This window comes from Ceratotherium simum, chromosome 22, assembly GCF_057802395.1.
Source record: "Ceratotherium simum simum isolate JZ-2026a chromosome 22, ASM5780239v1, whole genome shotgun sequence".
NCBI classification, from domain to species: Eukaryota; Metazoa; Chordata; class Mammalia; order Perissodactyla; family Rhinocerotidae; genus Ceratotherium; species Ceratotherium simum.
In genome coordinates this window covers 50,281,019-50,305,714 of record NC_141921.1, presented here as the reverse complement: position 1 = coordinate 50,305,714, position 24,696 = coordinate 50,281,019, and the positions used below count along the sequence as shown (strand labels likewise).

Genomic DNA, 24,696 nt, shown 5'->3' with positions numbered 1-24,696 from the left:
CACAGCAAGTCCTCAAGATCAACTTTAACACAGAGAGGCTAGACCTGAGACGCTCTGCTCTTCACTCGGCTGCCTCGGAGGTCGGGACAAGCCTGTCCAGCGCCCCGGGTGCACTGGACACGTCCCAGCCAGCCAGGAATCCACGCTGGGTTGTGGAACCAGCTCGGCCCCGTGGCAGGAGTGCTCAGGCCACAGTCAGGTGGAGGGGCGCACAACCCCCAAACACCATCCTCCACTCAGCTACGGGCCTTAGAGGGAGCGCAGGTGGCGGCAGGCCTCTCCCCAGGTCAGCGGGCAGCTGATGGGCTGGCTCAGGCAGACGGTGAAACCCCTCCCTGCTGACCCCAGCAGGCACCGCCCACGGCCCCTCCAGCCCTGCGGCTTGGCTGCACCCAGCCAGAGCCACTGCAGTGCATGGGCCTGGGTGCCAACTGGTCACTCAACTTCCTGCTGAGTCACCAAAGTGGCATGCTGACCCCTCCCTGGCACACAGGCTGTGGGTGCCGACAGGAGAGCAGGGGCACCTGACAGCTCAGCAGGTGACACACCTGAGCCACCATCTCGTAAGCCAAAGAATCAGATGTTGGCAGTTCCACATATGTGAACATAAGAGAAAACACATGTTCACGATGAAATTTCAGACAATAAAGGAGGAAGTAAAAGTCTCTTGTAATCAACCTTTCTACAATATCTTATTTTTGAACATCAAGGGAAAAGTTACGTTAGCACACATGAAGCCCTGCCCCACCCACCTACAGTGTTGGGAAGAAGGGCAGAGAAATGGAGTCCTGTCCCCCAGAGATGACAGCCCCCCCAGAGAGCCCTGGGCACGGGCCTCGGAGGGGCAGAGAAAGCCGCTTACTCCTCAACCTTGACCGCAGCCCCGGGGGTACTCCTGGGGCACCTGCCCCTCTGCTCGGGGCACACCACCCTGAACAACCTCACCTGACCTCAGGGAGCAGCTCAGATGCCGCCCTGAGCCCCCACCTGAGGCTCACGAGGCTGAGAGACACACACCTCTGATGGTGACTGTGGGCTTGGCCGGGAGTGAGTGACGGCTAATTAAGGCTGGACGGTGAGAGGCCACTTAGGTGGTACTTAAGCTGAGATGTGAGTGAGAGGAGAGAGCAGCTCTCCCAAGACCAGGAAATGCAGGGAGGGGCCCTCAGGCAGCTGGTGAAAGGCCAGGGCAGGGCAGTCTGGGCCAGAGCAAACAGGAAGGCGCTGGGCGTGGGAGAAGCCGAGGTGGGAGCCAGCAGCAGGCAGCTGGAGCTCTGGGGTTGGGGCGCCTGGGTGGGCCAGGTTCCCAGTGTGGCTGCTGTACAGAGAGCAGACCGTGGGGGCGCTAGAGGGGCCGCAGCAGATGGGCAGGAGTGGGAGGACAGGAGGCGGGGCACAGGCGGGATCAGACCCGCCCCACGTGTGACAGCAGCGACTGGACAGCTACAGACACACCTGAAACGGGCAGGGGCTCTAGCACCAAAGGGACCCAGTGCCCAGCCCGGCCCTCAGCATCTGCAGGAAGCGGGCAGTCACAGCTTCACACACCACACACTTCATAGTTTGCACAGCAGCTCCCTGGGCAGCCTGGAGGCGGCAGCACGGGCGCCATCACTATCCTCTAGGCCCACCGCCTGGCACCAGGTCAGAGGGTGCTGACCTGCGGCCTGGGGCCCCGCCTACTGGGGCACGCTGTGCGATTCGGGGTGGACCGCTACACTGAGCGGTTCACAGGGAGCCGAGACCCTCAGACGGGTTCGTCACAGGAGCACAGCTGAGCCCGAGGCCCTTACCCTGTGCGGCTCCCCTGAAGGAGGGGACCCCGTGGGGGGCTCTGTGCACAGGCCTGAAGGGTGAGGCACAGACTGCTGGCAGGGGTGGTGAGTGGCCACAGGGGCAAGCCACGATGCTCAGAGCTGAGGGGACTCTGTTTTTGACCTAAAGCACTAGCATGAGACAAGTCACACGCGCGTGTTTGCATAAGACATAAACCACAGCCAGACCCCACCCAGACCACATGGGCAAAGCTCTCACCCCATTGGAACCATCAAATACTGGACAGAAGAAGCTGACTGACACAGCTATTCAAGAGTCCAGTGAAATGATCCTAACTGCTTAGTTTTTAAATAGTGTCTCATCCAGGCCCCTCTCGGGGAGTCCCAGGCTGCACTCCCCTCGGGCTGACGGGGCTGCTCCCAAGATGCAGAGCCTACAAAGCCACGCCCACACAGCGACTCACTCTCTAACAAGCAGACCCAGGTTTTCAAAAAAGCCAATTAATGTCTCTGTATTTTAAGAATCATTAAAGGAGAAACATATTGGACCCACCAAATGTGTTAGCATGAAATACATGAGTTTCCCTCCTAGAGTTTTTACTGTAAAAACAAAAACGTAACTCTACGTATCTTAGTGGAAGCGCCCTGGACCTGCTGTGCCCCCGGAGCACACCCGGCTTGTCCCCCATCCACTTTCTTGCAGGCTCAGGAGGCTCCGCACTCGGGAGTCGCGGAAGGTGCCCCTGTGGCTTTCTGCTGACTTACAAGCAACTTAACACCACATTCTTGCCTGAGTGTCAGCACTTCCACACCACAGCCTCCCCCAACAACACATAGTCCCAGGGTGCCCCCGCACTCACATGATGGTCTGCGGGTTCTGCAGCACGCAGGCCTTTGGTCCGAAAGTGGTCACCGGGCACGGCCCGTGCAGAGAGCGAGTCCTCCTGTGGGGAGAGGAGACACGGTGGGAGGGCTGTCAGTCGGCCAACAGAGCACACATGTAGACAGACACACGTACAGACTGTGTAGACTCAAGAAATACTTTATGCCAAACGACATTAACTCTGTCATTTGCCCAATATCCATGAGATGGTCCCAGAAGATTCCGCCCTGGTCTGCAGAGCTGCACTTGAGTGCCACATGCTGTCTGTGTCGCAACAGCAGTTAAGAGACACAGAGGCCCACCTAGAAAAGCTCCTTAGAACAAAGACCCCAAACCAGTGCAAGTGCCCAGGTCCCCCCAGAACAAAAGAATGTGACCTTTGGGGACGGGCCTGGGAATCTGAATTTGTGCATTGTCTCTCGACAAGTCCACATGAAGACCAGTCCTTGGGTCTATACCTGGGAATCAAGACCTTAAAACCATCCCGAAGTGATCTAGATTAAAATTCTAACAAAAATGCTCATTCTCAGTCATACTGTCAATTAAAAAAATACTACGTGAACGACCCAACTTTTCCAATAATTGAAAAGTGCCCTGGGCCGGCCCTGTGGCTTAGCGGTTAGGTGTGCGCGCTCTGCTACTGGTGGCCCGGGTTCGGATCCCGGGCGCGCACCGACGCACCGCTTCTCCGGCCATGCTGAGGCCGCGTCCCACATGCAGCAACTAGAAGGATGTGCAGCTACAACATGCAGCTATCTGCTGGGGCTTTGGGGGAAAAGTGGATAAATAAAATTATAGAAAAGAAAAAAAAAGAAAAGAAAAGAAAAGAAAAGTGCTCAGCTACAATCAAATCACCCACACAGAGGGCACTGTGGCCGGCACACGTTCTGTGGACACCACCATTTGGCTGCCCTCCCTCTCCTCAACTCAGGGGTCCAGCGTCCGCCCCGGCAAGGGGCCAGGGGAGCGATGAGGACACCCCCACAGAGACAAGGCAGTGGGAAGTGTTCACCCCACAAAGAATGCCAGCCTCCAACAGCCATGATCCTCCTCTGCACCAAAAATACTGTCCCAAAGACAGCCAGACGGAGCCGGCAAGATTCTTTCATCTTTAACTGCACATCTCATGGCTCAACAAGACCTTCCAATCCCAGTGCAGACAAAACAGACTTTCCATTGTCTCGTGAAGGGCAGCCAACCGTGAGAGACCATCATGCTGTCTGGCTGTGGGCTGTACCTCCCTGGCCCTTGACAGCATACAAAAGATTTCTGGAAATGGAGTTCACAGGAGGTTTTTCTAAGTCGCATTTACACTTAGTCTCTGCTCCTAGAGAACCGGCCGTGACTGGGCACATTCTTCCCTTCTCTTCCCAGCCAACACCCACTCACAGAGGCCACCTCTGACCTGCTGCAACCACGCCAGGTTCAATGTCCTCTGAAACAGAAAGGGCGTGTATGCCAAACCCCACAAGACCAAAACCCAAAAGCAAGCCTGCTGGGAACACGCAGTCACTGCACTGAAGCAGAAGGTCACTTGAAAACTCAGCATGACGACACAGGTGAGGGAAGCTGCCGGCCCCGGGGGGATGCTACGGTGCCTCTCCCACATGTGTGGGTTAGAACTTTCTAGACAGAAAGTTGTGCCGGCACCTCGCCCCTGCTCTGCTGCCCGCCAAGTGAAGGGCACTGCGGCTCTTGCCCCTCGCCTGACAGAAGTACACATTTTACAGACGTGACCTTTGCTTTGGAGGCGAGGTCAGCTCTGGCAGCCACCACCTGAAACTCACCGAGTTGGCTGTTCCAGAAACCAGAGCAACATTCACAGGTGCCATCACAGAGCTCTGCCTGGCAGGCCGCTAACTCAAGTGCACTGTGCAAGAACATGCACCTCCAGCTCGCTAGAGGGGGCACAGGCTGGGGAGGGTGCTTGCCCAACATCTTGCGGCCACGCTCAGGCCTCCGCCAGCCCCAGCACTGACCGACACCTTCAGGCGCCACCGACACACCTCACACGTCAAAAGTTCGTGTGGGGGGCCAGCCCCATGGCTTAGCGGTTAAGTGCGCGTGCTCCGCTACTGGTGGCCTGGGTTCATGCTGAGGCGGCGTCCCACATGCAGCAACTAGAAGGATGTGCAGCTATGACATACAACTACCCACTGGGGTTTTGGGGAGAAAAAGGGAAAAAAAAAGGAGGAGGACTGGCAATAGATGTTAGCTCAGAGCCGGTCTTCCTCAGCAAAAAGAGGAGGATTAGCACGGATGTTAGCTCAGGGCTGATCTTCCTCACAAAACAAAACAAAACAAAACAAAACAAAAAAAAGGTCATGTGGGCACAGCTGATGAGCAAAAAAAAGGAAAAGCAGCCGTGGGGTGCCCTCTGGGAAGACATGCCAGGCGAGTGCTCGTCCCCTGCTCTGGGGACTCAGAAGGCCCATCCCACCTCACCTTCTGGACAGACACTACATTAATCAGTATTTATATGCACCAGTACAGATTACTTAAAAGAACCTTTTGTGACAGTTTTATGAAGTCAGATCACGAAATCAAAGAGAGAGGGATGGGAGGGCTTTGTACCTGAACTCCTTGGTGCTCACCAGGGCGGGCGAGGCCGACAGGCTGCGGGACTTGGCCCGCCCCCGGATGGGGTGGCTGAGCCCCCAGTCCTCGTCCCCACGACACGTGGAGCAGCAGGACGAGGCCGAGTCTGCGCTCAGCTCCTTGCTCATGCTGACTTTTTCTTGTTCCATTTCCATAGTCGATAAAGGAGGACTTTGGTCCAAAAAACACTGATGCCTTAATTTAATAAAATAAATGAAGTCAGTAAATGTACATGTACAAAGTAATGTATATACACATTTATACCTCCATTCTACCAAGGGGACAAATGGTTGAAGTCCAATTTACCGAAGGACTTTGAAAATAGTCTGTTTCCATCCCAAAGATACTTAAGAACTCGGGAATCGACCTGTGCTTGTTCACGACTCTAGAAGAGCTAAAAGTCAAAGAGGAAGAACAAATGCCCAGAGGCCAGCACCATGGCGGAGCGACCGGTTCCCTTGGTCTCTCCCCTCAAGTTACAGCCAAACAGACACTCAATAACCAGCAGAGTGTTCCCTACAAAGCACAAAAGGACGTCTGAGAGATCCAGGCAGCCATGCATCGGAAGGTGGGGGGACCGGATCCCCGGGAAGCAGTGGATGGAGGTGAGCGCACCCTCTCCCACCCCCCGGCGGCAGTGAGCTAGGTTGCGGGTCCTCACGCAGCAGCCGGCGCACGACTGTAAGAGGAGGTCGGGGAGCAGCCGGGCCTCGAGAATGCTTTCGCTTTCAGAGTGTAGCCCGACCCGCATGAACACTCCACACTGAGTGGCGCCCCCACACCAAGCACAGCAGCCTGGGTGAACTGTCCGTGAGGGCAGAGCGGGCCTGTGCGAAAGCAAGCCCCCCCTCCACCCAGCACACCAGCTTGGCTAGGCCCCGGCCAAGGCAGCGGTTCCACACCAGAGTGCCTGCGCAGGCGTATGGGACCCGCCAAGAGGCTACGGCCAGCAGGCAAACGCAGATAAGCCCCATCGGCACAACTTCCAGCAGATGCGATGAGTTCAGAAAACACAGTTCCTGCCCCACCCCAGAGGTGGCAGGTAGAATCTGTCACCTGATACCGCCACAAATGTACCAGCAAAGGATCACTTCATCAAACACCATGAAGAACTACAGTGACACCCCAGAGCAGAAGGAAAATGAGAAGTCTCCAGAAACTGATCCTGAAGTCACAGAAATTTACAATCTAAATGCAGAGAATTCAAAAGAGTTGTCATAAAGAAACTCAATGAGTTACGAGAAAACTCAGATAGACAGTTCAATGAGCTCAGGAATTACTGATGAGCAGAAGGAATTAATGAGCAGAAGGAATACTTCACCAAAGAGATTGAAACTCTAAAAAAAGCCAAACAGAAATTCTGGAGATGAAGAACACAAGGAATGAGATAAAAAACAATCTAGAAACCTTAAAAAACAGAACTGAGGGGCCAGCCCCACAGCCTAGTGGTTAAGTTTAGCATGCTCTGCTTCGGCAGCAGAGGTTCAGTTCCCGGGCATGGACGTACACCACTCGTCAGCAGCCGTGCTGTGGTCGTGACCCACATACAAAACAGAGGAAGATTGGCACAGATGTTAGCTCAGGATGAATCTTCCTCAGCAAAAAAAAAACCCCAAAACAAAAAAAACAGAGCTGACATAGAGGACAGAATTAGTAATTTAGAGGGCAGATATACAGAAATTCTTCAGATGGAGGAGGAGAAAGAACTAAGACTTAAAAAAAATGAAGAAATTCTTTGAGAAATATCTGACTCAATTAGGAAAAGCAACCTAAGGATTAAAGGTATTCCAGAGGCAGAACGAGCAGAGAACTTGTTCCAAGAAATAATAGCTGAGAACTTCCCAAACCTGGGGAAGGAACTGGAATTACAAATATATGAAGCCGGGGCTGGCCCCGTGGCCTAGCGGTTGGGTGCGCGCGCTCCACTGCTGGCGGCCCGAGTTCGGATCCCGGGCGCGCACCAACGCACCGCTTCTCCAGCCATGCTGAGGCCACATCCCACATACAGCAACTAGAAGGATGTGCACCCGTGACATGCAACAACCTACTGGGGCTTTGGGGAAAAAAAAAGGACGAGGATTCGCAATAGATGTTAGCTCAGAGCCGGTCTTCCTCAGCAAAAAGAGGAGGATTAGCATGGATGTTAGCTCAGAGCCGGTTTTCCTCAGCAAAAAGAGGAGGATTGGCATGGATGTTAGCTCAGGGCTGATCTTCCTCACACACACACAAAAAAACAAATATATGAAGCCAATAGAACTTCTAATTACATCAATGCAAAAAGATCTTCTCCAAGGGATATAATAGAAAACTGGCAAAAGTCAATGACAAAGAAAAAATATTAAGGGAAGCAAGGCAGAAGAGAATAATCTACAAAGGAACCCCTATCAGGCTTTCAGTGGATTTCTCAGCAGAAACCTTACAGGATAGGAGAGAGTGGAATGATATATTCAACATTCTGAAAGACAAAATTTCCAGCCAAGAATACTCTATCCCGCGAAACTCTCCTTCAGATACGATGGAGAAATAAAAGCTTTCCCAGATAAACAAAAGCTGAGGGAGTTCATCGGGGCCACTAGACCTGCCTTACAAGAAACAATTGAGGATGCAAAGGTTTACATAGCCGTGAGCAAGAAGATAAATACAGACAAAATCAGAAAATCTCAGCTCTCTATCAGAACAGGTTAGCAAACAATTATAGCATAAAACATAAAGGGAAGGAAAGCATCAAAAACAACTATAAACACTTCATTTTCATCACAAACTCACAACACAAAACAGAATAATTTGTGACAACAATAACTCAGAAAGGGAAGAGGAAAGGTATGGAACCTGCTTAGGTTAATGGAGATAAGAGGCTATCAGTAAATGGACTATCTCATCTAGGAGATCTTTTATACAAACCTCATAGTAACCACAAAACAAAAAATCAGAGCAGACAAATAAATCATAAATAATAAGAAAACCACCATAGAAAACTACCAAACTGAAATGGCAGGGGCTGGCCAGGTGGCGTAGTGGTTGAGTTCACACGCTCCGCTTTGGCGGCCTGGTGTTCACAGGTTCGGATCCCGGGCACGGACCTATGCACCGCTTGTCGGGCCATGCTGTGGCAGGTGTCCCACATACAGAATAGAGGAGGATGGGCACGGATGTCAGCTCAGGGCTATTCTTCCTCAGCAAAAAGAGGAAGATTGGCAACGGATGTTCGCTCAGGGGCCAATCTTCCTCACCAAAAAAAAAAAAAAAAAAAACAACCCTGAAATGGCAGTCAGAAACATAAGAGAAGAGAAACAAGGGAAATATAGAACAACTGGAAAACGAGATAAAATGGCAGTATTAAGCCCTCATATGTCAACAATCACTCTAAATGTAAATGGATTGAATTCTCCAATCAAAAGACACAGAGTGGCTGGAAGGATTAAAAAACAAGACCCAACAATATGCTGCCTCCAGGAAACACACCTCAATTCTAAAGACAAACAAAGGCTCAGAATGAAGTGATGCAAGATGATACTCCAAACAAATAGCAAACAAAAGAAAGCAGATGTTGCCATACTTACATCAGACAAAGCAGACTTCAAGATAAAAAAAGGCAGTGAGAGACAAAGAGGGGCAGTATATAGTGATAAAAGGGACATTCCACCAAGAGGACATAACACTTATGAATATATATGCACCTAACACAGGAGCACCAAAGTATATAAAGCAAATATTAACAGACCTAAAGGGAGAGATTAACAGCAACATAATAATGGGGGACCTCAACACCCCATTTATATCAATGGATAGATCATCTAGACAGAAAGTCAACAAGGAAATAGTGGAACTAAACAAAAAACTAGATCAGATGGACTTGATATATATATAGGACATTCCATCCAAAAATAGCAGAATACACATTCTTCTCAAGTGCACATGGAACATTCTCAAGGATAGACCAGGGCCAGCCCCATGGCTTAGTGGTTAAGTGTGCATGCTCTGCTACTGGCGACCCAGGTTCGGATCCCGGGCGCGCACCGACGCATTGCTTCTCCAGCCGTGCTGAGGCTGCGTCCCACATACAGCAACTAGAAGGATGTGCAACTATGACATACAACTATCTGCTGGGGCTTTGGGGAAAAAAAAAGGAGGAGGATTGGCAATAGATGTTAGCTCAGAGCTGGTCTTCCTCAGCAAAAAGAGGAGGATTGGCATGGATGTTAGCTCAGGGCTGATCTTCCTCACAAAAAAAAAAAAAAAAAGCTTAAAAAAAAAAAAGGATAGACCATATGTTGGGAAACAAGGCAAGCCTCAATAAATTTAAGAAGACTGAAATCAAATCAAGCATCTTTTCTGACCACAATGCTATGAAAGCAGAAATCAACTACAAGAAAAAAGCTGAGAAAGTCACAAATATGTGGAGACTAAACAACATGCTAGTGAACAACCATGGGATCAATGAAAAAAATCAAAGGAGAAACAAAAAAATATCTAGAGACAAATGAAAATGAAAATACATCATACCAACTCTTATGAGATGCAGCAAAAGCAGTTGTGAGAGGGAAATTCATAGCAATACAGACCCACCTCAACAAACAAGAAAAATCTCAAGTAAGAAATCTTAAACTACACCTAATAAAACTAGAAAAAGAAGAACAAACAGAGCCCAAAGTCAGCAGAAGTAGGGAAATAATAAAAATCAGAGCACAAATAAATGAAATAGAGACCCAAAAAACCACAGAAAGGATGAACGAAACTAAGAGCTGGTTCTTTGAGAAGATAAACAAAATTGACAAACCCTTAGCCAGACTCACTAAGAAAAAAAGAGAGAAGGCTCAAATAAATAAAATTAGAAATGGAAGAGGAGAAAGTACAACAGATACTACAGAAATACAAAGGATTATAAGAGAATACTATGAAAAACTATATGCCAACAAATTGGACAATCTAGAAGAAGTGGATAAATTCTCAAGACTCATACAACCTCCGAAAACCGAATCAAGAAGAAATAGAGAATCTGAACAGACCAATCACAAGTAAACAGATTGAAACAGTAATTAAAAACCTCCCAAAAAACAAAAGACCAGGACCAGACGGCTTCTCTGGAGAATTCTACCAAATATTCAAAGAAGATTTAATACCTATCCTTCTCAAACTATTCCAAAAAACTGAAGAAGACAGAACGCTTCCTAACTCATTCTATGAGGCCAACATCACCCTGATACCAAAACCAGAGACCAACAACACAAAGAAGGAAAATTACAGGCCAATATCGCTGATGAACATAAACACAAAATCCTCAACAAAATACCAGTAAACCAAATACAGCAATACATTAAAAGGATCACACACCATGATCAAGTGGGATTTCTACCAGGGACGGAGGGATGATTCACATCTGCAAATCAATCAATGTGATACACCACATTAACAAAATGAGGAATAAAAACCACATGATCATCTCAATAGATGCAGAGAAAGCATTTGGCAAGATCCAACATCCATTTATGATAAAAACTCTCAATAAAATGGGTATAGAAGGAAAGTATCTCAACACAATAAAGGCCATATAGGACAAACCCACAGTCAACATCATACTCAATGGTGAAAAACTGAAAGCCATCCCTCTGAGAACAGGAACAAGACAAAGCTGCCCAGTCTTGCCACTCCTATTCAACATAGTACTGGAGGTTTGGGCCAGAGCAATTAGGCAAGAAAAAGAAATAAAAGGTATCCAAATTGGACAAGAAGTAAAACTCTTCTTCAGACGACATGATCCTATATATATAAAACCCTTAGAAGCTACCAGATGGGCCAGCCCTGTGGCTTAGTGGTTAAGTGCGCGCGCTCCGCTGCTGGCGGCCCGGGTTCGATCCCGGGCGCACACCGATGCACCGCTTCTCTGGCCATGCTGAGGCCGCGTCCCACATACAGCAACTAGAAGGATGTGCAATTATGACGTACAACTATCTACTGGGGCTTTTGGGGGGGGGGAAGAAGCCACCAGAAAACTATTAGAAATAATCAACAACTACAGCAAAGTTTCAGGGTACAAAATCAACTTACAAAAATCAGTGCCATTTCTATACACTAATAACAAACTAGCAGAAAGAGAACTCAAGAATACAACACCATTTAATCCAACAAAAAGAATAAAATATCTAGGAATAAATTTAACCAAGGAGGTGAAAACTTATACACTGAAAACTATAAGACATTATTGAAAGAAACTGAAGATGACATAAAGAAATGGAAAGATATTCCATGTACATGGATTGGAAGAATAAACATAGTTAAAATGTCCATATTACCTAAAGCAATTACAGATTCAATGCAGTCCCAACCAGAATCCCAAGGACATTCTTCACGGAAACAGAACAAAGAATCCTAAAATTTGTATGGAACAACAAAAGACCCCTAATAGCTAAAGCAATCCTGAGAAAAAAGAACAAAGCTGGAGACATCACAATCCCTGATTTTAAAACATACTACAAAGCTATAGTAATCAAAACAGCATGGTACTGGCACAAAAACACACACACAGATCAATGGAAGAGAACTGAAAGCCCAGAAATAAAACCACACATCTATAGACAGCTAATCTTTGACAAAGGAGCCAAGAATATACAAGGGAGAAAGGAAAGTCTCTTCAATAAATGGTGCTGGGAAAACTGGACAGCCACATGCAAAAGAATGCAAATAGAAGATTATCTTACACCAAACACAAAAATTAACTCAAAATGGATTAAAGACTTGACTGTAAGACGTGAAACCATAAAACTCCTAGAAGAAAATATAGGCAGCACACTCTTTGACATCAGTCTTAGCAGCATCTTTTTGAAAACCGTGTCTACTCAGGCAAGGGAAACAAAAAGAAAAATAAACAAATGGGACTACATCAACTAAAAACCTTCTGCAAGGCAAAAGATACCGGGAACAAAATGAAAAGACAACCCACCAACTGGGAGAAAATATTTGCAAATCATATATCTGACAAGGGGTTAATTTCCAAAATATATAAAGAACTCCTACAACTGAACAACAAAAAAACAAACAACCCAATCAAAAAATGGGCAGAGGATACAAACAGACATTTTTCCAAAGATATACAGATGGCCAACAGGCACATGAAAAGATGTTCAACATCACTAATTATTAGGGAAATGCAAATCAAAACTACAATGAGATATCACCTCACACCCATCAGAATGGCTATAATTAACGAGAAATAACAAGTGTTGGAGAGGATGTGGAGAAAAGGGAACCCTCATACACTGCTGGTGGGAATGCAAACTGGTGCAGCCTCTATGGAAAACAGTATGGAGATTTCTCAAAAAATTAAAAATAGAAGCACCATATGCTCCAGCTATTCCACTGCTGGGTATTTATCCAAAGAACATGAAATCAACAATACAAAGAGATCTGTGCACCCCTATGTTCGTTACAGCATTACTCACAATAGACGAGAGGTGGAAGCAACCCAAGTGCCCATCACTGATAAATAAATGGATAAAGAAGATGTGGTATATATATTCAATGGAATACTACTCAGCAATAAAAGAAGACAAAATCGTCCCATTTGCAACACAATGGATGGACCTTGAGGGTATGATGTTAAGCGAAATAAGCCAGACAGAGAAAGACAGACAACACCATATGATCTCAGTCATATGTGGATAAACAAACGCATGGACAAAGAGAACAGATTAGTGACCAGAGGGGAAGGGGGATGGGGGGAGGGCAAAAGGGGTAAAGGGGCACCTATGTATGGTGAGAGATAAAAATTAGACTATTGGTGGTGAGCATGATGCAGTCTATACAGAAATTGATAAATAATAATGTACACCTGAAATTTCACAATGTTATAAAGCATTATGACATCAATAAAATAAGTGAAAACAAAAGAAACAAACAGAAAAAGAACCGCCAAGCTAGTGTTGTGGCCTTGCCCTCACACAGCAGGTGAAGGGTCAGCTGTGACGGGAACACAGCACATTAACCACGGGAACCACAGGTGCGCGGCTTTAAACGCCTCTCGGTCCAGAAAAGGTGGATGAAGACAAGGAAGAAGGTGGGCCAGCAGGCAAACACTGAGCTCCATTCCTGCAAACAGAACCTACATTTTTAATCCAGCACGAATGAAGCATTTACCAAAACTCACCTATTTAAGCCTCAAAGAAAACTTCAACTTCCAAAAATGAGCAAAGGTAGAGAACCTGATTTCCGACCATAATACAATAAAACAGGTAAGGACAAAAGTAGAAACAAACAAAACAAAACTCTCCGACCTCTCGGGATGACTGAACTTCCTCCTGACCGACTTACGGCCCGTGGGGTGAGGAAAAGGCAGGAACCAGGGGAACATGGAGCCAGTCTCTGCCAGCCCATCAGGATGCGCAGAAGGTCCTGAGGACAGAGTCATGAGCCGAGATTTAACTCAAGCAGAACTAGAAAAGGAATAAAACGAGCCCAAGAAAGGCAGATGAGCGGACAAAAGAGAGGCAGAAACCAGCACACTGAGAAACGGAAAAAGAAGAGCAGAGTCTGAAGAAAAAGTACAGTGAATAAACCAGTTTAGGTCGAAGGATAAAAAGAACGCTACCTGGAAAACCTGGATCAAAAGGTAATTTTCTAAGAAAACTGCGGACTGATGAGAGAGAGAGAGGGAGAGGGAGGCGGAGACAACAGACCCACCACGCTGCAGCAGCTGAGGGAGGGTGACGGTGGCCGCCCTGGCCTGGCCGTCCTTCTCAGGAAGCCAAAGGGGACAGAAGGACAGGACAAGCTTCTTGCTCAGCAAGACCCGAGAAGGGGGCGCCCCAGATGGAACCCAGCAGGGTCACCTGCCACACAACTCAGGTCACCACAAGAAGAAGCAAAGGAAACAAGGTCACCCCAGCAGAGGCCACAACACCTACAATGAAGCCCAACATTCTTTCTCACTGAAGAAAAACACTTCCTAACTTGAGGACCAGGCAGATGCTGGCACCAGAGGAAGAGATGTGGGTGACAGCAAGGAGGGCTGAGGGAAGTTTAGGAGCTACAGACAAGTCTGGGCCCCCTATGTTAAGGTCAAAGGTGATGGGGGTCCCTGAATCCCCCCAGCTGCACTTTACTGTCACCTATAGAGCTTCAGAAATACCAATTCCCACACCCAGCCTCGACCAAAGGCACCAGTGGTTCAAAATCTTCCCAGGTGATTCTAATGTTTAGCCAGGGCTGACAACCTCCCTAGTGGATAGATATCCTTCTAGCTTGAGAAATATTGATGTTTTATCCAAATATATGAACAATTCAATGAAAACCAGCACCTACAAAAACATGTCCGATATAACCACTCCTCTTCAATACTGTCCTGCAGGCCGGGCCAGTGCAATAAGGCAGGAAAATGAAACAAAAACAAAAGAGGAACACGTAAAACTGTACATGCAGACGACATGATCTTCTATATAGATAATCATAAGGAATCTACAAAAAAGTGACTACATCTAATAAGCAAGTTTATCAGCAACGTTGCAGGAGACAAATTCAATATACAAAAATCAATTGTATTTCTGTGTGCTAGCAATGAGTAAGAAATTGAAATTTAAAAACACCATTTATAACAGCATTTAGTTGACAAAAGAAGTGCAAAACCTACTTCTAGTTATAAAATAAATACCATGGGACGTAACGTACAGCATGGTGACTTTAATTAATAATACTATATACGTTAAAGTTGCTAAGTGGGTAAATCTTAAAAGTTCACAAGGAAAAATTGTGTAACTGTGAGGTGATGGATGTTAGACTTACTGTGGTGATCATTTTGCAATATATACAAATACGAAATGAATCATGATGTTGTACACCTGAAACTAATATGTTATATGTCAATTATACCTCAATAAAACAAGAAAAGAAGTTCAAAACCTGTGCACTGAAAAACAACAAAAAGTGGCTGGCAGAGATCAAAGGAAACAGAGAGACAGAGACGTACCCTGTGCCTGGGTTGCAGGTCCTGATGCTGTCAAGATCTCAGTTCTCCCCAACTGATTTGCAGATTCTACCCAAATCCAACACACAAAACCCCAGCAGACTTTTCTACAAGAAATGACAAGCTGATTCTAAAATTCGTGTGGAAATGTAAAAGACCTAGACGAGCTAAACAACCGAAAAAGAACACCACCACAGGACTAACACCTCCTGAGTCACAGCACGACCCTGTACAGCTCCAGCATCAGTGACAGACACCGAGACGGAGGGAATAGCACAGAATTCAGGACTACACCCTCACACAGACACGCTCGGTGGATTTTCACCAGGTGTGCGAGGTGACTCAAGGGGAAGAGGACTACCTCCTCCAAAGAGTTCTGGGGAAGCCTGGCAGCCACGTCTAAAAGAACGAAGCTCAACTCCTTCCTCACACCATATGCAAAGATTAACTCAAAATGGATTACAGACCTAAATGTAAGAATCAAAACTATAAAACTTCTAGAAGAAAGCACTGGAGAATTTCTAGTGGTCTTGGGTTTGGCAAAGATTTCTTAAAGAAATCTTTCTTAAAAAGCACAAACTATAAAAGAAAAAAACTTGACAAACGGAACATTACAATTAAAATCTCGTACTCTTCATAAGACACTGCTAAGAAAATGAATATACAAGCTGCAGACTGACCGAAAATCTTTGTTAAACACATGTGTGACAAAGGACTTGCATCCAGAATATACAAAGAAGTGTCAAAACTCAGTAAGAAAACAAACAACGCAATTAGTACATAAGCAAAAGATCCCAACTTTGGGCAACTTCCCCAAAGAAGATATATGGATTGCATAAGCACATGAAAAGATGCCCAACATCATTAGTCATCGGGGAAAAGCAAATTCAAACTACGACGAGATACCACTTGACACCCAACCAGAAGGGGTAAAATGTAAGAAAACTGACCATACCAAGTGTTGGTAAGACCACAGAGAAACTGGAACCCTCACACACTGGTGGTGGGAACGGAAACGGACAACCAGTTTGGAAAACAGTTCAGCAGTTTCTTAAAATGTTAAACACACAGCTGCCATATGCCCAGGTGCGTCCACTCCCAGGCGTCCGCTTTAGAGAAACGAGAGCACGTGTCCACACACACTCTTGTCCGTGAAACGTTGTCTGTGATACCCCAAACCTGGACACAGCCCTTCACTCAGACCTCTGCTTGACGTCACCTCCTCAAGAGAACACGTGCGTCTCCCGCTGTTACCCTCCCTCTCAGCACCATCTGCCCTTGTGTTACTCTTTCACTCGTGGTCTGTCCCTCTCGTCCTAGAACTGGAGCGACAGAAACTCGGTTTTGCTCAGTCAGGGCTCTCAGTGCCCGAAAGGTGCCTCAATGAATTCACAGGACTATTACTGGCCAAGAGGAGACGACAAGCAGGCAGCCACATGTTCAAGGCTGGGGCTCAGGGACCAGCTGGTCTGGGCAGAGAACCCTGGGCTTTGTCAGCCCACAGTGAACACTTATAGCCACAGAACTGGAGGGCTCCCCAGACCCTGGGGCCCCCACTCAGGAGTCAAATAGAAAGGATCTGGGAAGGCTTCTGGAGGAAACGGAAAAGCGTGAGGTCAAGAATGCAAGAGCAGTAGGGTGTGGGGATGGAGACCAGCAGGTGGGACGGGTGCCTGGAGGCGGGACGGAGACCACTGGCCAAGGAGGGGCCATGTGATTTCAAGTGTCTGACGGCGGAGAACAGAGAGGCTGTGCAGTGCACGAAAAGACACCAAAACAAACTGGTAAGAGACATGAGAGGGCAGATTTTGGCTCAATGTATGAAAAAAACTAGATAGATACATTTACCTCCTTATTCCAATAAGAACTGTCCGAAAGAAAAAATAACAGCCAACCTCACCGAGCAGCATCTCTGCGCCCGGTGCTGCCCTGACTGCTTCTCTCCTGTAATCGACTTAACCCCCACAAGGTCCTGTGAGACCAACACCAGAGTGAAACTGGAAATCTCAGATGGGAACTCACAACTGTAAAACGAAATATCATTAAAAGACTAGTTTTCAGCTGTTACTAAGAGGCCTCACGTCAGCCTCGCCCTGCTACCCTGAAAAGTAAAACAAACCAGTCTCCTCGGATCTGCAAAATCAGAGCAAGGGTACCCGAAACGGCACTGCCCCCGCATCCTGGACTTAGAACAACTTGTTGCCAAAAAAGGGCAAAGGATGGACTTAAAGGAGCCCGTTAGCCAAGCTATAAGCATGCAAGCTCAAAAAGAAAATAATTACAAATACGGGAACAAATGATGGCTGAGCAGAGAGAGTCCATCAAGGAAAAGGTGACAAATCATATAAAAAATAGCTGTGATACAAACCAGGGTGAAGATGACGAGAAATGCTTAATTTCCAACTCAACAAGAGGAAAATGTCACTAGACAAGGTAGTGCTGGGCCGGCCCCGTGGCTTAGCGGTTAAGTGTGTGCGCTCCGATGCTGGCAGCCCGGGTTCGGATCCCGGGCGCGCACCGACGCACCGCTTCTCCAGCCATGCAGAGGCCGCATCCCACATACAGCAACTAGAAGGATGTGCAGCTATGACATACAACTATCTACTGGGGCTTTGGGGGAAAAATAAATAAATAAAAATTAAAAAAAAAAAAAGGTAGTGCTACTCCTTGTGGACATGGACGTCCCTCTATCTGTGTAGGAAGGAGGGGCAGGGACAGGAAAACCAGGCTGAGCTGCAGGAATGTGGACACTTAACCAAGACCAGGATGACCCATGAGCAGCAGAACCACGGCCCATCACCAGGCCCCGGGCCCACCCTGCCAGGCCCTATCCAAGCGCTCAACTCACGTCGCCTGATTCACTCACACAGTGAGCCGCAAGGCAGCGTCTGGGAGACTGAAGCCCAGGATTACACAGCTAGGATGGGGCAGAGCCGGCATCTGGGCCAGCACTCCTAGGCCCCTGCTCACAACCACAGGGAAAATAGACAGCAGGACCCAACACAGCAGGGAGGCCCAATGAGGGTCCCAGGGCATGAGGTGGCCAAGGGTCTTGGGAGGAGAGAGGACCCCGCAGACGCACCTCTTCGTCTTCCGGAAACACTGCCTCTAACTTATCCCCTTCTGCACTAAAATAAGGTTCTATCAGGGCATACTCCAGTTCCCAGGAATATGTAAGATCAACGGATGATAATTACAGGTAATGGTTCCAAATCTCTGGCCAAATAAACCTTGAAGAGCACACTCGGGGTGCTGCACCAGGCTGCAAGAAGCTAAGCCCATGTGCAAGGAAGACATGCCTTAAGAAGTTCCACTGAAGTCAGAGAAGCTTAAGAAATAATATTAACAAAAGAATAAAAACAGCTCCGCACGGGGCTCCACGGCAGCAGTCACTTGGAGACACTCGTGGTCGTTAAGTGGTGACCACACTGAACCTGCAGCCAGAGCCAGGCAGGTGATGCTGTAATCTTAGGAGGACATGGCAAACTATCACTGCAACAAAGTACAGAAGTAACTATCTAGAAAGATTACTATAACCCTGAGAAGACAAGGAAAAGAAGTGAATTAAACCCTATGATGCTGAAATTTTCAATAGGTTTATAATTAATTTTGTAATTATTGGCTTTTTATGTATTTTGTTTGATGTTATGGGTAACATTCAAAAGAATAAATCACTCAAGTTAATTCCTATCTAAATGGTTGAGGGAAATTTGTTATGTCTGTAATCAATGCTAAAAGTTTAATTTCCAAGTTTTGTTTATAAGAAGTCAAATAAATGTGGCCTTGAACAAAGCAGTACAAAGGGCACCTTCCCACGGACTGAGCTCCTCTGGAAAGGAAGGATCTATCACGACAAAGGACCACCACCACCCACCACGCCCACCGCAGAGGCCCTCCGAGCTGCACAGGGACCAGGCCAAGAGCACTTCTCCAGCCCTTTCCCCAACTCTTCCTGGGAAAAGGGCTGGAGTAGAATTTATTCTATAGCCAGATATGCAGGTGATGCTGTCTCAGCTTCTACTTGTCACGTAAGAATTACACTACACTGAGTCTTAGGGTAGTATTTTGTCCTATCCAAAGTATCTTTAATATGGACACAATAGGGCTGGCCCCGTGGCTTAGCAGTTAAGTGCTTGCTCCGCTGCTGGTGGCCCGGGTTCAGATCCCGGGCGCACACCGACGCACCGCTTCTCCGGCCATGCTGAGGCCGTGTCCCACATACAGCAACTAGAAGGATCTGCAGCTATGACATACAACTATCTACTGGGGCTTTGGGGGAAAAAATAAATAAATAAATAAAATCTTAAAAAAAAAAAAAAATATGGACACAATATATAACGTTTAAAAAGGGGTAAGTCCATCACCAAGTGGGGTTGGTTCCAGGAATGAAAGGCTGGCTCAATCACTGTAATCCAGTATATCAACAGGGTAAAGAAAAAAAATCACCTGATTATATCAACTGATGTACAAAAATGTATTTGACGAAATTCAATACCCATTCATGATAAAAATTCTCAGCAATGAGGAATAGAGTGGAACTTTCTCAACTTGATAAAGAGCATCTACAAAAACCTACAGCTAACATCATACTTACTGGTGGAAAAATGAATGCCTTTACCTGAAGACTGGGAACAAGGCAAGATATCTGCTCTCACCACTCTTACTCAGCAGAGCACTGGAGGTCCCAGGCAGTGCAATAAGGCAAAAAAGATGCAGACTGAATTAAAAACACAATGTCATTTACAATCACTTAAAAATACTCAGCTATAAATCTAACAAAACATGTAGAGGACTTGTATGCTTAAAATAATAAAACACTGATGAAAGAAACCAAAGAAGATCTACATAAATGGCGAGACATACCCGGGCTCATGGACTAGAAGCTTCAACACAGTAAAGATGTCAGTTCTCCCAAAATTGATGTATAGGTTTAACTCAATTTCTATACAAATCCCAGAAAGATCTTTTTGTAGATATAGACAATCTTATTCTAAAGTTTATATGGAAAGGCAAAGGTACTAGAAGAGCTAAAACAATTTTGAGAAACAAGACTCAAGGCAGAAGAATCACTTTGACTGAAGACTTGCTCTATCATAATCAGGACCGTGTTGCATTTGGCAGAAGATGGACGAATGGATCAATGGAACAGAACAGAGAACCCAGAAACAGAACCACACAAGCACACTCAACTGATGTTGACAAAGACGCACAAGCAATCCAGTGGAGGAGCTGGAGGGATGAGACACCCACAGGACAAACAGTGAGCCTCAGCCCAACTCCACACCTTCAACAATTACCTCAAAATGGACAAAGTGGGTCACATTAAGTGTAAAACGTAAACTACAAGACTTTCATAAGAAAACACAGGAGAAAGTTTTTGGGACCTGGGGCTAAAGAGAACTGTTTATACATGACATAAAAAGCACAGTCCATAAAAGGTAAAAAAATTGGTAAACTGGACTTCATTAAAATTAGGAACTTGCTCTGTGGAAGACCTTGTTAAGATGATAAAAAAACAAGCTGCAGATTGGGAGAAAACATTTGCAAATAGGTATCCAACAGAGGATGTGTATCTAGAATATATAAGGAATTCTCAAAACCAACAGTAAACCAAAAGAGATGAACAGACTAAAGAGGAGGTCACCAGGGTACGTAAGCACGTGAAACGACGTTCCCCAACATCAGCCACTGGGAAAGGCAAATGCACACCACAACGGGATACCACTCCACATCCACCAGACTGCTAAACGACTACAGGCTAGAGAGGGTGCAGAGAAACCACCACTCACACCTTGCTGTGGGAACATGAAAGGTAGGTATTCTGGGAAACAGCTTGGCAGCGTCTTATAAAAACTAAATATACAACCCAGCAACTGCAGCTTGGCATTTATCCCAGAGAAATAAAAACTTGCGCTCACATAAAAACGTGCTCATGAATGTTCACAGCAGCTTTATTTGCAATAGCCAAAACCTGCAGACAGCCCAGTGTCTTCCAGCGGGTGAAGGGTTAAACAGACGGCAGTATGTGCAAACAATAAAACAGGACTCAGCAATAAAAGGGAAGGACCACTGGTACCCAGGACAGTTTGGATGGATCTCAGGGGCTGAGTGAAAAAAGCCAATCTCCAGTGGTCAAACACTGAATGATCCCATTTACACAACATTCTCGAAATGACAAAATCACAGAGAGGTGGAGAACAGATCAGCGGTTGCCTGGGAGTCTAAATGGGCTTCGGGGAGCTCCTTGGTGTGATGGAACAGTTCTGAGCCTCGACTGTGGGGGTGGTCACACAAATGTACACATGGGGTAAGCTGCACAGAATCACACGCATGTAAAAACTGGTGGAATCTGAATGAGGAGTGTAGGGTAGCGAATGGTATTTTTCCAACGCCAATTTCCTGGTTTTCATATTATTGTATTATTGACATGTAAGATCCAGGGGAACGGTGCAGGGGTTTCTCTGTACTATTTTTACAACTTTCTGTGAGTCAGTCTACACTTATTTGAAAACAAACAGCAAATTAAAAAAAGGATAAACCAATCAAAACCACAAAAGGCAAATGTTTTTAAAAATCGTCTATTACACATATCTAGAAGCTGTTAAAATACACTTGCCAAGACTAATTTGGTGACTAAGCAGTAAACGAGTTCATAAAATAATCATATTAAATATTAAAACCAGCTTTTAAAATTTATCTCACATTTAATTCAACTTTGTTTGGTATGTTACTGTTTTAAAAGGATGAAATTCCAACTCCATCCAAGTTCATTCAAGTTCCTGACAGCAAGAATCTAATTTGAAAAGATAACGTCTGCATTGGAAAGTTTTTAGAGAAGAAGTGTTGGAGCAGAATAACAGAGTGTTCGTGGGTAAAGGACTCCCAGGGCGGTGAGCAGAGACGCTGAGACGCCAAGAAACGGGTGAAGGACCCAGCAGAAGCCACACACACGCAACTGTTCACTGACACACACATCTCCAGTGTGAGCTCTCAACACCTATTTGTTGAAATACTGAATGAAAAAGGAAAGTTTAGGGGCCGGCACAGTGGCACAAGCGGTTAAGTGCGTGCACTCTGCTGCGGCAGCCCGGGGTTCGCCAGTACGGATCCCAAGCGCAGAACCGACGCACCACTTGGCAAGCCATGCTGTGGCGGCGTCCCATATAAAGTGGAGGAAAATGGGCACGGATGTTAGCCCAGGGCCAGTCTTCCTCAGCAAAAAAAAAAAAAAAAAAAAAGAGGAGGATTGGCAGATGTTAGCACAGGGCTGATCTCCTCACCAAAAAAAAAAAAAAAAAAAAAAAGGAAAAGGAAAGTTTATTTGGTGACAGAAATGGGAAAATGTTCAACCTCACTAATTAACACTGAGTTGGAAAAAAGTGCCTATGAAATTGCCCTTCTCTTCTCCCCCAGTAAATAACACCCAATGCTGCAAAGACAGTGATAAAACCGGGCACTCGCACTGGCAGTGAACAAACCAAGAAAGACCTTTTGGAAAGTTGGATGGCAACGTGAACCAAGTGCCTGAGCCCATGGACTGAACAGGATGAGAGACCTGAGGGGCTCTACAGACAGGTGGCTGCTCCTTCCTGGGCAGGTGAGGAGACGGGTCTGTGCAGGTGTCACCCTCCCTCACACACCTCCTGGGCCACACTTGCTGGCTCCTCTGAACACTTTTCACGGGTCGTCTAGACACATATTTCCTGTTCCCATGCACTGGACCTTATGCCAGTTGTGGGTAGGGAGACTGCAAAGGGTAAGCCACCAGCACAAACAACAGAAATGGAATCCTGGAGTTACAAGCTGACCCCCACTTGGCAGGATGTGAAGCCCGGAGGAGGTCCTGCAGGCAGAAGTGCCCCCTGCCCGCCCAGGGCTTCTCTGGCTCTTGTAACATCCAAGCCTACAGAGAAATAGTGATTGGAGGTAACAAAGATGTGGGGCCATCAACTCCTGTAAAATACCACCCGCCTCTTCATTCTGCAGGTTAAACCTATCTTTTCTCAAGCACTAACATACGCAACAAAACCAACTGTTGTTCCCATTTCCTTATCAGGGAACAGATTGGTCGGCCATCCCCAGCCCCGAGAACTTCTGCTGGGAACCCCCCAACTGTCCAGGGACTCCCAGCCGTCCGGGGACCCCCCAGCCGTCCCGTGCTCGGGTGCACGGAGGACAGGACGCGGGGACTCCGGGAAGGGGCCTGAGGGCGCCGTCCGGATGGAAGGACACAAGTCCCTGTGTCCCGCCCGTCCTTCAGAACCAAGGCCCCTGGGCGACCCCGGCCCAGCCCCTTACCGCGGGCATCGGCAGGTCACATGTGCTTTCTAACCTAATTGATCACCCCATGAGGACTGGCTCTCGGAGGTATCGCCAAAGCGCGGACTCGGGGCCGCCCAGCAGCCGTCCTCCGAGATCGGGGTCGGCCCGCTCAGGCCCGGGCCCACATCGCGGAGACGCCCCATTCCCCGACTCCTCGTGACCCCGACTTCTGGTGATCCCGGACCCCCGCGACCCAGACCCTCGGTGACTCCGACCCCCCGCGACCCCGATCTCCCGTAACCCTGGCCCCCCCGCAACCCCAACCACCGGTAACCCCGATCCCCGGTGATTCCGACCCCCCGCGACCCCTGTCCCCCATGAACCCAATCCCCCGAGACCCCGACCCCCGGCGACCCCGACCTCCGGGAACCCTGGCCCCTGCGACCCCGACCCCAGCGATCCCGACCTTGGGTGATCCCGGACCCTTGCGACCCGACCCCCGCTGACTTCGACCCCCGTGACCCCGATGTCTCACGAACCCAGTCCACCGAGACGCCGACCCCCGGCGACCCCGACCTCCGGGAACCCTGGCCCCTGAGACTCCGACCCCAGCGACCCTGATCCCTGGTGACCCTGACCCCAGCGCCCTCGACCCCCGGTGACCCTGGCCCCCCGCGACCCCTGGGAGCGGCGACCCGGGGCGGCGGGCCCGGCCGAGCGGCCGCGCGTACTCACCGTTCGCTGCCGCGGGCGCCTGCGGGGCCTCCCTCTCGCCAGGCCGAGCCCGCGGGCCCCGCCCCCCGGCTGCCGCTCGCCGTCGCTACCCGGCCCCTGGCGCCGCGGCCGCCCCTCGCCCCATGGCCGCCCCCGCCCCACCGCCACCGGGACCGCGGCGCCGGCCCGCCGAACAGCAAAGCCGCCGCGCTGCCAGTGCGCACGCGCACCCAGCCCGCCCTGCGCATGCGCCTGCCCGCCCCGGGCATGTGGGGCGTTCTGTCTGGACGCCGGGCCCGGGCTGCGTGAGGGCGGGGTCCGGGGGCCGGGGGCCGGGGGCCGGGGGCGGGAGGCGACGGTAGAGGGGAGGCCATGGGGCGGGGGACGGGGCGTTCGCTGCCCACACCTCGACGGCGGTCCCGGGAGGACGACACCTGGTCTCCGCTCACTCCGTCGCGTGGGAAGCTCGTCTGCCCTCCCGCCCGGGCCCGCTGACCTGCTCCTGTCCCGCC

At 48.2% G+C, this 24,696-nt stretch overlaps 1 protein-coding gene across 2 annotated transcripts in view; it reads right to left on the bottom strand.

Annotated features, from left to right (window-relative positions):
• The window catches only part of NADK (NAD kinase), a 33,210-nt gene extending 8,899 nt beyond the window's left edge, over positions 1–24,311 (bottom strand). For both annotated transcript variants that reach the window (XM_087446990.1, XM_087446991.1), the window contains exons 1-3: positions 24,206–24,311; positions 5,233–5,451; positions 2,636–2,719 (exon numbers count right to left, since the gene is read on the bottom strand). In XM_087446990.1, the coding sequence (XP_087303116.1) occupies positions 2,636–2,719; positions 5,233–5,411 (263 nt within the window). In that variant the 5' untranslated portion in view covers positions 5,412–5,451; positions 24,206–24,311. The remainder of the gene's footprint in view (positions 1–2,635; positions 2,720–5,232; positions 5,452–24,205) is intronic.
• Positions 24,312–24,696: the final 385 nt, after the last annotated feature.